Here is a 13,889-nt window from a genome sequence, read left to right as displayed (position 1 = left end):
ACAGTGAACCAAGTTTACTATTTGGAAGTGCTGAAAAGGCTGCATGAAAAAATTAGACGACCTGAACTTTTCACCAACAATTCATGGTTCTTGCATCACAACAATGCACCAGATCACACGGGCACTGTCTGTGAGGGAGTTTTTTGCCAGTGAACAAATAACTGGATTGGAACAGCCTCCCTACTCACCTGATCTGGCCCCTAATGACTTCTTTCTTTACCCGAAGATTAAGGAAATATTGAAAGGAAGACATTTTCATGACATTCAGGACATCAAGGGTAATACCACAACAGCTCTGATGGCCATTCCACAGAGTTCCAAAGTTGCTTTAAAAGGTAGACTAGGCACTGGCGTCAGTGCATAGCTTCCCAAGGGGAGTACTTCAAAGGTGACCATAGTGATATTCAGCAATGAGGTATGGAGCACTTTTTCTAGGATCAGTTTGCGAACTTAATTGTCTTACCTCATATGTAAAATATCAGGTCCTTTACAGTTCTTGACAATAATATTCTTTTATTATCCTCCCAATATTTGTAGAAATTTTAGTGACGTCTTATGAATCAGCCCATGTCTGGAGTAGACAGCTGTCACAGAGTGTCAGGCCGACTTCTATACATGCACCTTCTTCCTGTGATCTTTACCTCTCAGTCCACGCAGCCTTGGCATGCGTGAAATATTCCCGTATTCTAATTTTGTTTTCCTAGTTTTATGAAATTGCCAACACTTTGATTGGCTTCTCTGCTGCTTAGCGGCAGCCCTCTGCCTGCTTCTTGACTTCTTGCCTTGTACTTCCTAAAACAAATGTCCCTAGGGGAAAAGCAGCACACAAATATCGGGCTCACTTTAAATATATTGGGTTCCCTTCTCTCTGGGCTCATGGCCTCTTAAGTCTTGACTGCCTTGGAAGGTCCCCAAAGCCTTCAAATAGATTTAAAAATGTTTTTCCACTTTTCTGTTTGTTCTTGATTAGAGCATGGCCTGTTACAAGATACTCCTTCAGAGTTACAAACAGATGTGCCACAATGATTCTTTTTTGAATGAAGTATTTTTCACATTGGAAAGATAGGAAATTATTTGTAAATTTTATGCTTTATTGTTTAATGCCCCCAAAGAACATATTTCCACTGTTTTGAAAACTGAGAATATTTTAGAGCTCACTGTATATTCAGGGAATATCAATAGCATCACAACTGCTTTTAGGATTCAAACTGTGTTCAACGGAAATTTAGGGTTTCTCTAGTTAACTCTAAGAGCTCCTTAAAGAAGCTATTAAAATGAAGTCTCTATCGCTGTTTCTTTCTCTATGTCTATGTCTACACACACACACACACACACACACACACACAAATTCAGCATCTTAAGCCTGTGGCCACAATGCTGTATTAGGAACTGTAAATCTATGGCATAGAACAAAAGGCTTCCATTGACTATATACTCAAAAAAGCTCACCAAGAAATTTATTTAAAATAGTAATTAGGTAAGTTTCTTCTTGTTTTTGGCAAATAAATGCATTACGTTCTTAAATCATTCTGTCTTCATTTTGAGGTACAAAAATTTAAACTTACAAATTATGTAAAATGCTTATTTTATGAAGTCACTCATGCTTTAATTCATGTCCTGCACCCTTTAATTCATTTTATAATTTTGAAATGGCAAGTAGAGCTTATGTTACCACAAACATTTCCTTTAATCTGAAAAATGTGTTTTTTAAAAAGCCACTCAACTCAAATAAGGTTGTAAGTACAGCTTCTTTCTCTAAATCAGTTTAAATTAGTTACATTTTAGATAGAGATGCAGTGCTGGAACCCTAAGAAAAATGAGAGAAACAGCATTGAGTTTTTTCGATTATGTATATATTTTTTTCTATTTGAAGGGAAAAAGGGAAGCCAGGCCAAACAGCAACTTACATAACTTAAAAAAAAAAAAAAAATCTTTCCTCTTTATGTCTTTTGTTTTGAGTGGTTGTTGGCATTCCTTTTAATATGTAAAATGAATTTGTGTAAAGGAATTATGCATTTACTGTGAAAATTTAACTGAGTTTTTATGCTTATGGCACATAGCTAATAAAGCAATCCAAATATTTTAGCCATGTTTTAATCAAAGGTTACTATCTTAAACTGACTTAATTCCAAATGTCTGGCCTTATTTTAACTTAATGGGTCTATGTCTAAGCAATAATCTAATTTTAAGCTTTTTGTTTATTCCTAGTAAAGTCAAACAATATGTGCATTTGTTAAGAATAATTTTTGGGCAACACTTGAGTTGACGTATCCCATTAGAAATGATTCGGGGAGACTCTTTTGAGTAAGCTATCCAAACTGTCTCTTCATATGATTTGTAGAAATGAAAAGGATAAAATTAACTATCTCTTCTATTCAAAATTAACTGTTGAATGTTAAATATTTTCCACATCGATTCATTTTGGATTTATTGAAGTGAGTTTCAGAAGGGAGGCTTCTTCCAAATTCTTAGAGCATTTTAACCATAAAAGGCTAAAAAAGATTTTGCAATCTCATGGGCAGTAATCTGATATTTAGGAGTCTTTTTTTTTTTTTTTTTAAGGAATGAATGGAGTATAAGCTTTCAAAATTAAAACTTCATGTGTGATCCATCACAGACAACATTATTTCAGTGTCTGTAACGTGCCAGGCACTTGAGATACAAAGGGAACAAGAGAAAGGGAAATAAAATTTATGGAGTGTTCCCTACTTTAACTGTTATCTAATTTATTTCTTACAGCACTTCTATGAGGACAGGAGGTATTATCTCAGTTTTAAAGATGAGGAACCTACGGCTCAGTAGGGTTAAGTAATTTGTCCACGATTGTAAAGGCAGCAAAGGAGACAGAATTTAGATACAGGTAGAGGAATGGAAAAGAAGGTAAATCATAAACTGACCACTTCCATTTCATTATCAAAATAACACATTTACTCATTCGTTCAATCACTCACACAGTTGGCATCTGGTATGCGTCTGTTTATGTGTTGAGCACTGGGGATAGAAAATGAAATAAGTAGACATGGATCCTGAACTCAAGGGGTTTGCACTGCAGTATGTGGTACTAGATTGAAAGTGCTACGAGAGAGGAATAACCAAGATGCTGAGCCCATAAGGGAAACTAAATTAGCTTGTTAGTTGAGTCGTTCACCTCTATCTTGCTTATCCTCACAACTATGAAAGGCAGATATTATTCCCCTCATTTTGTAGATGAAGAAATCGAGCTTTAGAGAGATTAAGAGTACTGTCAATGATAACCCAACTAGTAAGGTGAGGTGGGGAGGGGGGCGAATACCTTTGAACCAAGCTCACGTATCAGCTTCTGTTTGCACCTTGTGCCAAACTTGCAATAGGACTCAGTACTCTTTTGTATCAATTACACAGAGTATATTAAAGCATCAGTGACTAGTGTAGATTTTACCGGAGATTTTTTTAAAGAGTTCCATTCAGCACTCTTTTCTCACTAATGTTATTAAAAATGCATTTAGTGGTTAAGAAAGTATAAAAATGTCATAGGAATGGCAAATGTAATCTATATCCCAAACACGGTTCCCAGCATCGCCCTCCCCTGCTCAGAAGTCAGCCTATAGAGAACAGCTACCACTGACTGACCGGTGTGGGTGGCGACCCCTCAGCAGTGCATTTCTGAATGCCTTGATGAAGGGAGTGTGTCTTCTGGACACTCCCGGGGATAATGGTTAGCAAGGGGCTAAATAGGTCGTGCATTATTTCATCTTCCTGAACTACCTGAATCCTTCCTCTACATGATGGCAGGGAGCTTCTGGCACATCATCCTCCCTGACTGTAGGCCACCACTGAGTTCAGCCTGCAGGTATCCAGCCTAGCAGACTAATAAAGCCACTCCTGGGTACTCGAGCCATACCTTCAAATCCTAAACTCTGAGCGAGTGCACCCACATCGGTACATTCATCCTGCTCAGTCTCTATTAGCTCAGCATTTGTTGCATCCTTGTGTGTCTGACACCCTTAAAGTCAACTCAACCATGTTCCTTAGTGTTGCATACCCACTTCCTCTCACTGCTGCCCAATAAGTTATCTGAACACCACACACACATGTGAACAACCAGTTCAGATTCCCATTATGAGATTATGAGGGTGAGTTTCCTGAGGTCACTTCTGTGATCAATTACTATACAGTCAGGGTTCTATGAGAAACCAGCATATTGAGGCTAGGTAATTGAGAGGCCTTCATAAAGGGGCTATTTACAAAGGTGCGGTCCAGTTTAGGGGAAAGTAATGAGGCAGGTTTGACACCTTATCTGTTCTCATCCCTGGGCCTAACGGGAAGGTGAGGGAGCAGTTCCCACAATACAGAGAAAAGAGCCGCACTCACAGGACAGGAACCAACTTTCTGCACAGAACACACCCAGAATGCAGTGACCCAATAGGAAGGGAGCTGGGAGTGAAAACACCTCAGCCTCACTCTTCTCCCACCCATGTTCCCAATTAGCCTAGCTAGAAGTCAGGAGGTAAAGAAGCCTATTGATGAGTTCCATAAACGTTGGCCTTCTGAGCACAGGGTAGGGTAGAAAATGGCAAAAGTGGATCTGAAGGGCAAACAGAGACGTCCAATATAAAGTACAGCATAGGGAATATAGTCAATAACATTGTAATAACTATGTATGGTGCCAGATGGGTACTGGACTTATCAGGGTGATCACTTCGTAAGGTATATAAATATCTACTCACTATGTTGTACTCCTGAAATGAATGTAACATTGTATGTCAACTATAACTGTACAACTGAAGCTGAATAATATGGAATGCCAACTATAATTATATATATACACATATATATGTGTGTGTATATGTGTATGTATACATATACATATATATAGTTACGGGATGTGGAGTAGACCATAGGGAATAGAGTCAGTGAAGTTGTGACAGCTATATACGTCAGAGTGGTTATCACTTTGTGGGGGGTATAAGTATCTAACTATTACATTGTTTTGTACACCTGAAACTAATAAAAAAAGAATAAATTAAAAAAAGACATCCAAACAACAGGCCAAATAATTAATGTAGAATTTTTTTTAAATGGAATTTAAAATGCATTTAGGAAACACCTATATTCATTTATAATAGTTTTTACCTAGATAACTAATTATGTTGAATAGGTGACTGCACTCATTTTGTGAAAATGGAATAAGTAAATATTCAGAACTTCAGCCAAACAGTTTATCTTAAGGAACATTTCAAGTTTTGAAAAATTTACATTTATATCAGAGTTATGCTTGTTTGCATTTAATGATCACATTACTTCACAACATTCATTATTTAACAAAGAACAATAAAGTACTTTCCATTCTTTTTGCTCAATTTTGGCTGCAATTTAATATACAGTAGGGTGTCCATTTTCATAAACTAGGTAAGCGGAAGTATACATATTTGGTTAGCAGTATGAGTATTTATTATATAAAAAAGGATATCATGGAGTTCTTGGGTAGAAAACAAAGAATTTGAAGAGGGTGTAAAAGTGATCATTCAAAATTACTTTGTTATGATACTATTTATATCATCCTTTATTTGTTAAGAGAGAATGTTTAGAGGAGGGTAATAAAGTTAAACTATGTCCTATTTTGTGTTTTAATTGTTGAAATCAATATTATGACATGCTGCTTAACTTAAAAGTGGTCTAAATAGGCTCTTTCATTCAAGCTTTCGTTGGTGCCCCTAGGGATTAAATCAAAGTCTTTGCAGAGGAAATTTGGGACAGTAGTTAATGAAGCATGTGGACATTAGTCCTCAGGTTTCATGTCTTTAAAACATGGTTTAAGTGGTGCCTACCTCCTCTGGTTGTTGTGAAGATTACACACATTGATACTTAAAGTGCTTTGACAGTTCCTGGCACAGAGTAAATGCTGAACTAATGTAACTTCCCTTCCCCCTACACTTTTATCTAGTTAACTCCTAGTATCCCTAGATCTTCATCCAAAGATAACTAGCTCAGAGGAGCCTACTGTGCTTCACCAATGCTCAGATCAGAGAAAGCTCTCTAATACACCTCTTTACAGTAACCTGAATTTTTACTTTATAGTAGTTGGCTTGTAATTATATGCTGTGGGTTTATTAATAATGTCCATTTCTCCCGCTAGACTGTTTAGCATTATGAGTAACTGTGTTTGTTTTGCTAAACAATGTCACATACAGGTAGTAAAAATAATATTTGTGAAACAAACTAACAGTAAGTTCCCAGAGTATGGTAGGCACACCACATTTGTTTAACAAATATCTTGATTATTAAAGGTGGCAACAGACACTAACCTGAAAACTACAGGTGACACCTAGAACTAGAACTGTGTTTAGAAGCCAGTAGTGGTCTTAAACCTGTAAGTATTTCTGAGGGCAAAGACTGTTGAGCGTTAACTGCATAGCAGCTTTGCCCATTTGGAACTGAAATGCATACCTATTCCTGTTCTGGAAGCCAAAGAGTGCATTGAGTCCAATATCTGCCTGGCTCAGGCATCGGGTTGAGTTGTCTAGTTATCAGTAATAAGCCTCGTTTATAAAAGGCTTAGCTTCAAACACTTAATCACTTCTCTTTATAATTCTAGTCTGACTTGGTAAAAAAAAAATACTGCTTTTCAAATGAATGATTTTTTATTTACACAAGTCAAAAGAAATTAAAATTTGGTTATACTATGAACTGATATTTATTAAGCACCTATTATGGGCAATCTAGTTTGGGAGATGAGCCATTCATGTGGAAAACTTGATTTTTTTACTAGAATTCCAGGGGGCTTCTGTGAGCGAAGAGCAGGCCAGAGTGGGTTGTACAGAAGCAGCCTGACACAGGGGAGGAGAAAATGAAAGAAGAGGAAGCAGTGAGCATTTGGAGGGCGACTGCAACATGGGGTGAAAGAGAGATTCCAGCTATTGTTGTGAATGGGAAGTGTATTAGTTACCTGTTGCTATGTAACAAATTTCCCCAAATTTGGCAGCTTAAAACAACCAAAATTTGGAATCACGCCATTCTGTGTGTCAGGATCCTGTGAGCAGCTGGACTGGGTGGTCTGGCTCAGGCTCTCTGACCAGGTGGCAGTCCAACTGATGGTCCAGCTGCAGTGATATCCAGGTTCTCCCTGGGGAAGATCTTGCTAACTCACTCACTTGGCTGCTGGCAGGCTCAGGACCTTGAGGAGTGCACTTCACTAGAAGCTCCTCTGTTGTGTCATCACAACACAGCAGCTGGCTTCCCCAGTGCAAGTGATTCAACAGAGGTAACAAGAGTGTGCGAGCTACAAGGTAACCACAAGCTGCAAGCCACAGCCTAATCTGGGAAGTGACTGACATCCCATCACTTCCACCATATTCCATTCTCTAGAAGCCAGTAACTTAAGTTCAGCCCGCATTCAAGGAGAAGAGAATGAAACCCCACCTCTTGAGAGAAGAAGTATTAAATTTGTGCACATCTTTTTTAAAAAGCAATAGAGGAAACATGGAGGGACAAGGGAATATATAGCTCTCTTTGTGATGCCTTATGTATAGTGTCTGGGCTGATCTTTTAAAGAAAGCTAAGGTATAGTCACCATTTCCCTCCAGCTCCTAGGAATTAACTTTGAGTTTGAGTGTATGTATGTATGTGTGTTTCAAGAGGTGGGTTGGGCCTCAAGACAACCCAGCTACAGTCAGATGACACATAAACCAACATTGTAAGGCATAACGCTTTAGTGTCAACTCCCAACAGTGGTTTATAGGGGGGAGAATTCAGCATGGTCTATGGGAGGCAGGGATGGCTTCATAAAAGAAACATGAGTTGCTCCAGATTGTAAATATTAATATGTGATTTATTTAATACACTTTGCATTTTATTGAGAAAAGATAATTCAAGTCAGATTTTTCACTGCTTAAATGGAGCAAAAATATCTGTATTCATTTGTTAACTGCATGTGCCTTTTTTCCCATCTAAAATACTTGATCTCTTTAGTTGAAAGCCCGTAATTCTTTAAGTTGCTACATATTGAATATATAGGGCAGAAGAACATTCTCTGAATAATGGATAGTCTACATTTTCAGTTCTTCCTTTTTTTTTTAAAGAGTGTGTGTGTGTGTGTGTGTGTGTGTGTGTGTGTGTGTGTGTCTCCCCCCACAAGCACTGGCATATTTATATGATCCGGTGTGTACCAGCAGGCATGCAAATCCTGAAATAAGGGAAAGTAGGTTGCTGCTCCCATCTAAATTCTTATTAGTCCAAAGCCATGCTCTGGGAGCTATCAAACTCCATATTCATCAGTTAAACTTGCCACATTTCCTATGGTCATTAGCGCTTTAAGCAAACAGAATAATCAACTTAGAAAAATGAAAACAAAACAAAACAAAAAACCACAATCTACCTCATCTAGCCTTGCGCACATATGATTTCCTTGATCAGGCACAGAGCTACCGGTAGTTGCCACAGCAAACTTTGAGTTGCTTCCCTCTTCACTCCTATAGTGTCAATGGTGCTGATGCAGCTGCATAATTTGCATAGAAAGTTGCTGGATTCTGTAGTTAGAATACCAATAAGGTGGCCTGTTGCTAAGCATGTTTATTCTCTCTTGATTGACTCTTCACTTGCATGCTTTTCTGCACAATGCATACTTACTTGCATATTCTCAGCCATCTGTCAAACATTCAGGAAACCTTAAGGCTGGCTTCGTAATCAAACTTGAACACTATGGAAACATTGGTATATGGATGGCGCAATATTATAGAACTGTGACCAAAATCTTCTTTTTAAAAGAAAGTAATCAATAAAAATATAGCACCTACAGCCTTGCTTGACTTATATTTGATTGCATAAATTTATTAATATTTAAGTCTGCATTCACCAAGACAGAGCTAGCTATATATTTATAGTAAATGACTTTCTAGTTATAAACAACTTAGTTCTCTATCCACACCAGCTGTAGCAGTCCAACATAATTTTCAGCCTGTAGATAGAAATCTATTTTGTCATTCTATTAGTTATGCTACCCAGAGTAAGACAGGCTCATCATAAATTTTGGACTTTAGTACCAAGGAGAACATTTGGAAGTATACTTAGGGGAAGAATAGGACAACATAGTTTAAATTGGAATTGTCCTAAAAAATACTAGAAAAATCTGGGATAGATGGTTATGAATTTAGAGATGATCTGACTCAATCTCCCATCCAATGCTTAAACAACTTTACAAACTGTCTTTCAACAAAAATCATATAGTTAAATTTGGAATATAGTCAATGAAGACATAACTTATTACCTCTCAGTTCATTCCATACAATCTATTAAGTGCCTTCTGTTTGCCAGGTCCTGTGCTAAGAGCTGGGAGTATAAAGTGAGGAAGTCATGGGCCCCTGCCCTCCCACTTCTTATCCCTTCCATTTCTGGATACTCCCATTATTCAGAAAGTGATTGTATGTACTAGTTAAAATCTTCCCCCAGAAAAGCTGGCACTGGTATTTGGTCTGCCATCTGACAGTTATGCAGACAAGACAAATCTTTTTTTTTTTTTTCCATTTTGCCAGACCTTTGTATTTGAAGACAGATATTAAATCTTTTCTGAATTTTTTCTTCTTCAGAGGCCTCTGGTCCTAGAACATCCACATTATTTTCCTCCGAACACATTTTGATTTGAATATGTCCCTTTTCAAATGTGGGTTGTTGAAGCTCATGTAGTCTATTTTGGACATGTCTGGAATTTTGCTTTAAACCAGAAGCTTGGATTATTAACGGATTCTGCTGAGTAAGTAATCACAGAATAAACACATATTGATTTTTCTTAGACTCCATTCATCCCCTTACTTCTTGCCATCTATTAGCCAGATAATTTATTAAATAATAGAATAAACCCTTGTAGTTAGATTTCTTGTTTTTTTTAGGTCTTATTGTGATCACCCTGGGCATTTTAGTGATTTATATAACTCATAAATAATAAAATGAAATGCTCATCTTCTAGTAACAAATCTTCATTTGCAATAGAACCTTTTGCTTTAAGAAAAAGAACACAGCCTAATCACATAAACATGAAATGCATCTCTTCCAAATAAAACAGACATTTTCATAATGTTATGCAATCTTTAAAGTTAAATAAGCAAGAAAAACAATAATGCTGAATAAGGAAAATAAAAGGAAGTGGAATAAAACATTGAGTTTAAGTCTTTACTCTGAAAAACAGCTACATACTTTTAATATATGCTGATTGCAAAAAATAATTTCAGGAAGTATAGACAAATGTAAAGAGAAAGCAAAGGTTATCTGGTATACTATCAACATCAAATGACTACTGCTAACAATTTGATATATATCCTTTAGGACCCATTCTCTGTGTATACATATATACATAGATACAGATGTAAAATTATAAACTAATCACAATAGTGTAATCACAATAGACACACTTAGTAGTCTGGGTTTCTTTCCCACTTAATTAACATAGTGTGAATAACTCTCCATCATAAGTTCAACAGTATATGAGTACTCTTAATGATGACAGAATTATATAATAATGAGGCACCACAAATTTTTAAAACTTCCCTCTAATGATAGACATTTAGATACTTCAAGCTTAAGGGTTTTGTCTTCTGTTATAAACAAATATATGCACCCATAGTTCTGTCCATTGTCTGATTAGCTCCTTGGGCTAAACTCAAAGAAGTATAATTGTTGGCTCAAAAGGTAAACACATTTTAAACTTTGCTATATCATGCCACACTGCTCTCTGGAAAATTTACCAAATTTACAATCCTATCTGCAATGTCTGAGAGTGCCAGATCACCACACTCTCACAAGACACTATGTTATCATTTTAATTTTTGAGAATTCGATAATTTTAATTTAGTTTGCATTTCTTTGAGTACAAAAAAGGGTGATAAACTTTGCCAAAGTTTATTGACTATTTATGTATTTTGTCTTCTAACTTCTAACTTTGTTAATTTTTCTATTAGCATGGTTACCGTTTTTTCTTTGTTTTGTAAGAAATCATTATACAGAATATTAAGACTATTATGTCTTAATGTCATTTCAACTGTAAATTTTATTTTTAGTTTGTTTGAGTTTTATTTATGGTGTTCTCTTCCCCCAAAATAGAAGTTTTAAATTTTGATGTGGTCAAAAATATTAGTGGCTTCGGGTATCTTAGAGTCTCAATTTATAATGGGCATTCCCTTTTACATGAAACATTCTCAAGGTGGTCCATATAAAGTAGGTTCTCCATAATTAAAAATGACTAATATAAGCATATTTTATTCTAATTTCAGCTTTTAATTTTCTGGTAATGGGTTTAATAATTGATATTTTAAAAGGTTGCTTTGGATTTTTTGGTACACACAATAAAACAATATTCTTTAAATATAATGTTTTGGAATTAGTCAATAAAATAAAATTTTTCTCCTTTTAAATTAATTAATTTAGTAAACAATTATTGAACACTATGTGAATGTACATACAGTTTGACCTTTGTACAGGTGGGAGATTGGTTCCATGGCCACCAGGAATACCAAAATCTGAAGATGCTCATGTCCCTTATATAAAATGCCACAGAACAATGTATACAGTTGGCCTTCTGCATTCAGATTCCTAACCAAGGATGGAAAATACTCTTTTTGATCAGTGAATGATTGAATCCTTGAATGCAAAACCCAGAGATACAGAGAGCTGACTGTATATTTATTGAAAAAAATCCACCTATGTGGATCCTCACAGTTCAAACCCATGCTGTTCAAGGATCAACTGTAGCTCCTATACTGAGAAAAACAAGAAAATCATAATGTCAATTATCTGGATATCACAGACCTATACAATTAGTTCCACGAAATGTAGCCCTATAATTCAAAGGTATTTAATACCGAGGAAATAAGTAAAAAGTAATGTTAGAGAAAGTACTTTTCCCTCTTTCCCTCCTTACCCTTCCCCTCCCTCCGTTCCTTCCCTCTTCTCTCTCTCCTTCCCTTTTTTCTTTCTTTATTTCTTTGGTTCTTTAAGAGAAGTGTTCCTCAAACTGAAGTCTGAGGGAATAATAGGTTTGGGTTGGCAGAAAAAGGCTGTAGAGCACTTCAGGTAGGAGGAACAGCTTACTTCAAGGCAGAAATAAGAAGAAAACCTGTAATTATGAAAAGACCAACATAACTCGATCAGAGAACTGGACACAGAGGAACTGAGATTAATGCTAGTGAGACAAGGGATGGAAAGACTTGAGTGACAGGTTCAAGAGTTTAGGTGCCATATGATCTGTGATGGAAACCATCTTTAAATTATGCTTTTTCCATTTATCAATTATTTTACTGGAGACAGATTCCTTGAACTTCCCTTAAAAGATTTATATTTAGGGAGGGATGATTATTTTTCTGTGCTTTGGGGAAAAGGACTAGGGTGAAGTTTGATAAATTGTATACCCAAGTGTCAACCATTTTTTGTAAATGATAGATTCTAAAGTCAGTTAGTCACACATGTCAGGTAGAGCAGATAGAGTTATTTTACCACAACAATTTCTGATTCATTTTCTTTAGCAACACCCAATGTGAGTAGGTCAAACTACAAATTATGTCCTGTATGATTTTCCCTTCCAGCAGTTTGCTAATACAATCATCCAACAAGAAAAAGAAAAAAAGAGTCTTTTTCAAGATTAAAAGCATCATCTGGGTAAGTTTAGATTATTTTGATAGGTACATCTCAAGGGTAAACTGAGGAGAAGAAAGATATCTTTATAGCTACATTTCAGTTGCCTTCCTCCTCTCCAAACTATGATCAGACATGCAATGTTGTTTTTGCTTTTTTTTCCCCATAAAAGGCTGAGTGTTTACATAATACTCATATTTTGTTTACTCAGGACACCATACCTTTATATTGTAAAGAAAGAAAACAAAACTTATGTTTCTATTTGGTTATTTTTCCTCCCAAAATCTAACAATTTTTAAGTATTGTGTCATTAACACCCATAATCTGTGTTGGTTTTGAAATAAGGAAGAAGAAAGTGTTTATTTTGTTTTTGCTTTAGGAATAAGTGCTCAGAACATGAAATTATATACAATTGATATTCACTGGTTTTAGAAAGGTCTGAATTTTCTATACTTGCTGACTTTAAGTGGTATTATATTATTTTGGATATGAAAGGCTGTCAAAATATAACTCTAGGCAAGGTAACTACTTAGGTATATTTATCATTCTCTTTAAATATCTAAGTTTATCACATTTATAATAATCTGATTCTGCTACAGTACCACTTGTGAAAACAGGGCTTCCACCAACGGCTGCACAGGTTGTGCCATGGACAACTCCATTAATCACACAGACCACAGTGTGAACGGTGCCCCCTGGAATTGTGCAAACAGGGTTTGTGTGAAAATGTATACGTTATAAATTATGAAACGTGTTAAGTATGCTGGTTTCGACAGAAAGAAAACTACATCTATCTATTACATTTTGCAAATTAAGGAAACTATTAAAGCAGACTTAATCTTATGAGGTTTTTTTTACATTCAAACACAAATATGTGTATATGTGTGTGCGTGCATGTTTAAATACTTATATATAACATAACCTTTGAAAGCACAAATGATCCAAAATGTGATGTGTTGTCACATTGGTGAAATTAAACTGAATAAATATTTTTATAATGTGTTATGTATACATAATTCATGACATCAATTTTATTTTCTTGGGAAAATTTGGGATGTTATAGCACAACACCAGATTTTTGCTCTATAAATGACTTTTCAGCTAAACCTAGTTTATACTTAAAATTAAAATATGGCAGCAACACAGTTGTAAAGTATTTAATTTCATGGCTTGAGAGTTCACCTATTTTTTTCTATTTGGTCTTTCATTTTGTAAACACCCAGATGATATCTCTCTGTCAATATATTAGTACAGAAGCATGTTTATATGCCAGCACTTAATTTACAAAATGTGCT

General features: G+C 35.9%; 1 protein-coding gene across 4 annotated transcripts in view; it reads right to left on the bottom strand.

Moving 5' to 3' along the window:
* CABCOCO1 (ciliary associated calcium binding coiled-coil 1) overlaps positions 1 to 13,889 on the bottom strand; it is a 134,074-nt gene that overhangs the window by 76,113 nt on the left and 44,072 nt on the right. Inside the window, exon 6 of one of the 4 annotated variants that reach the window (XM_033129810.1) lies at positions 12,005 to 12,079. The exons of the other annotated variants lie outside the window; for them this stretch is intronic. Coding sequence (XP_032985701.1) covers positions 12,056 to 12,079 — 24 coding nt within the window. The 3' untranslated portion in view covers positions 12,005 to 12,055. Of the gene's footprint in view, positions 1 to 12,004; positions 12,080 to 13,889 lie in introns of those variants that run through there. 4 annotated transcript variants of the gene reach the window in all.

Source organism: Rhinolophus ferrumequinum, chromosome 16, assembly GCF_004115265.2.
Source record: "Rhinolophus ferrumequinum isolate MPI-CBG mRhiFer1 chromosome 16, mRhiFer1_v1.p, whole genome shotgun sequence".
In the NCBI taxonomy this organism is placed as follows: Eukaryota; Metazoa; Chordata; class Mammalia; order Chiroptera; family Rhinolophidae; genus Rhinolophus; species Rhinolophus ferrumequinum.
The sequence above is the reverse complement of the archived record's forward strand: the minus strand, read 5'-3'. Positions and strand labels throughout refer to the sequence as shown.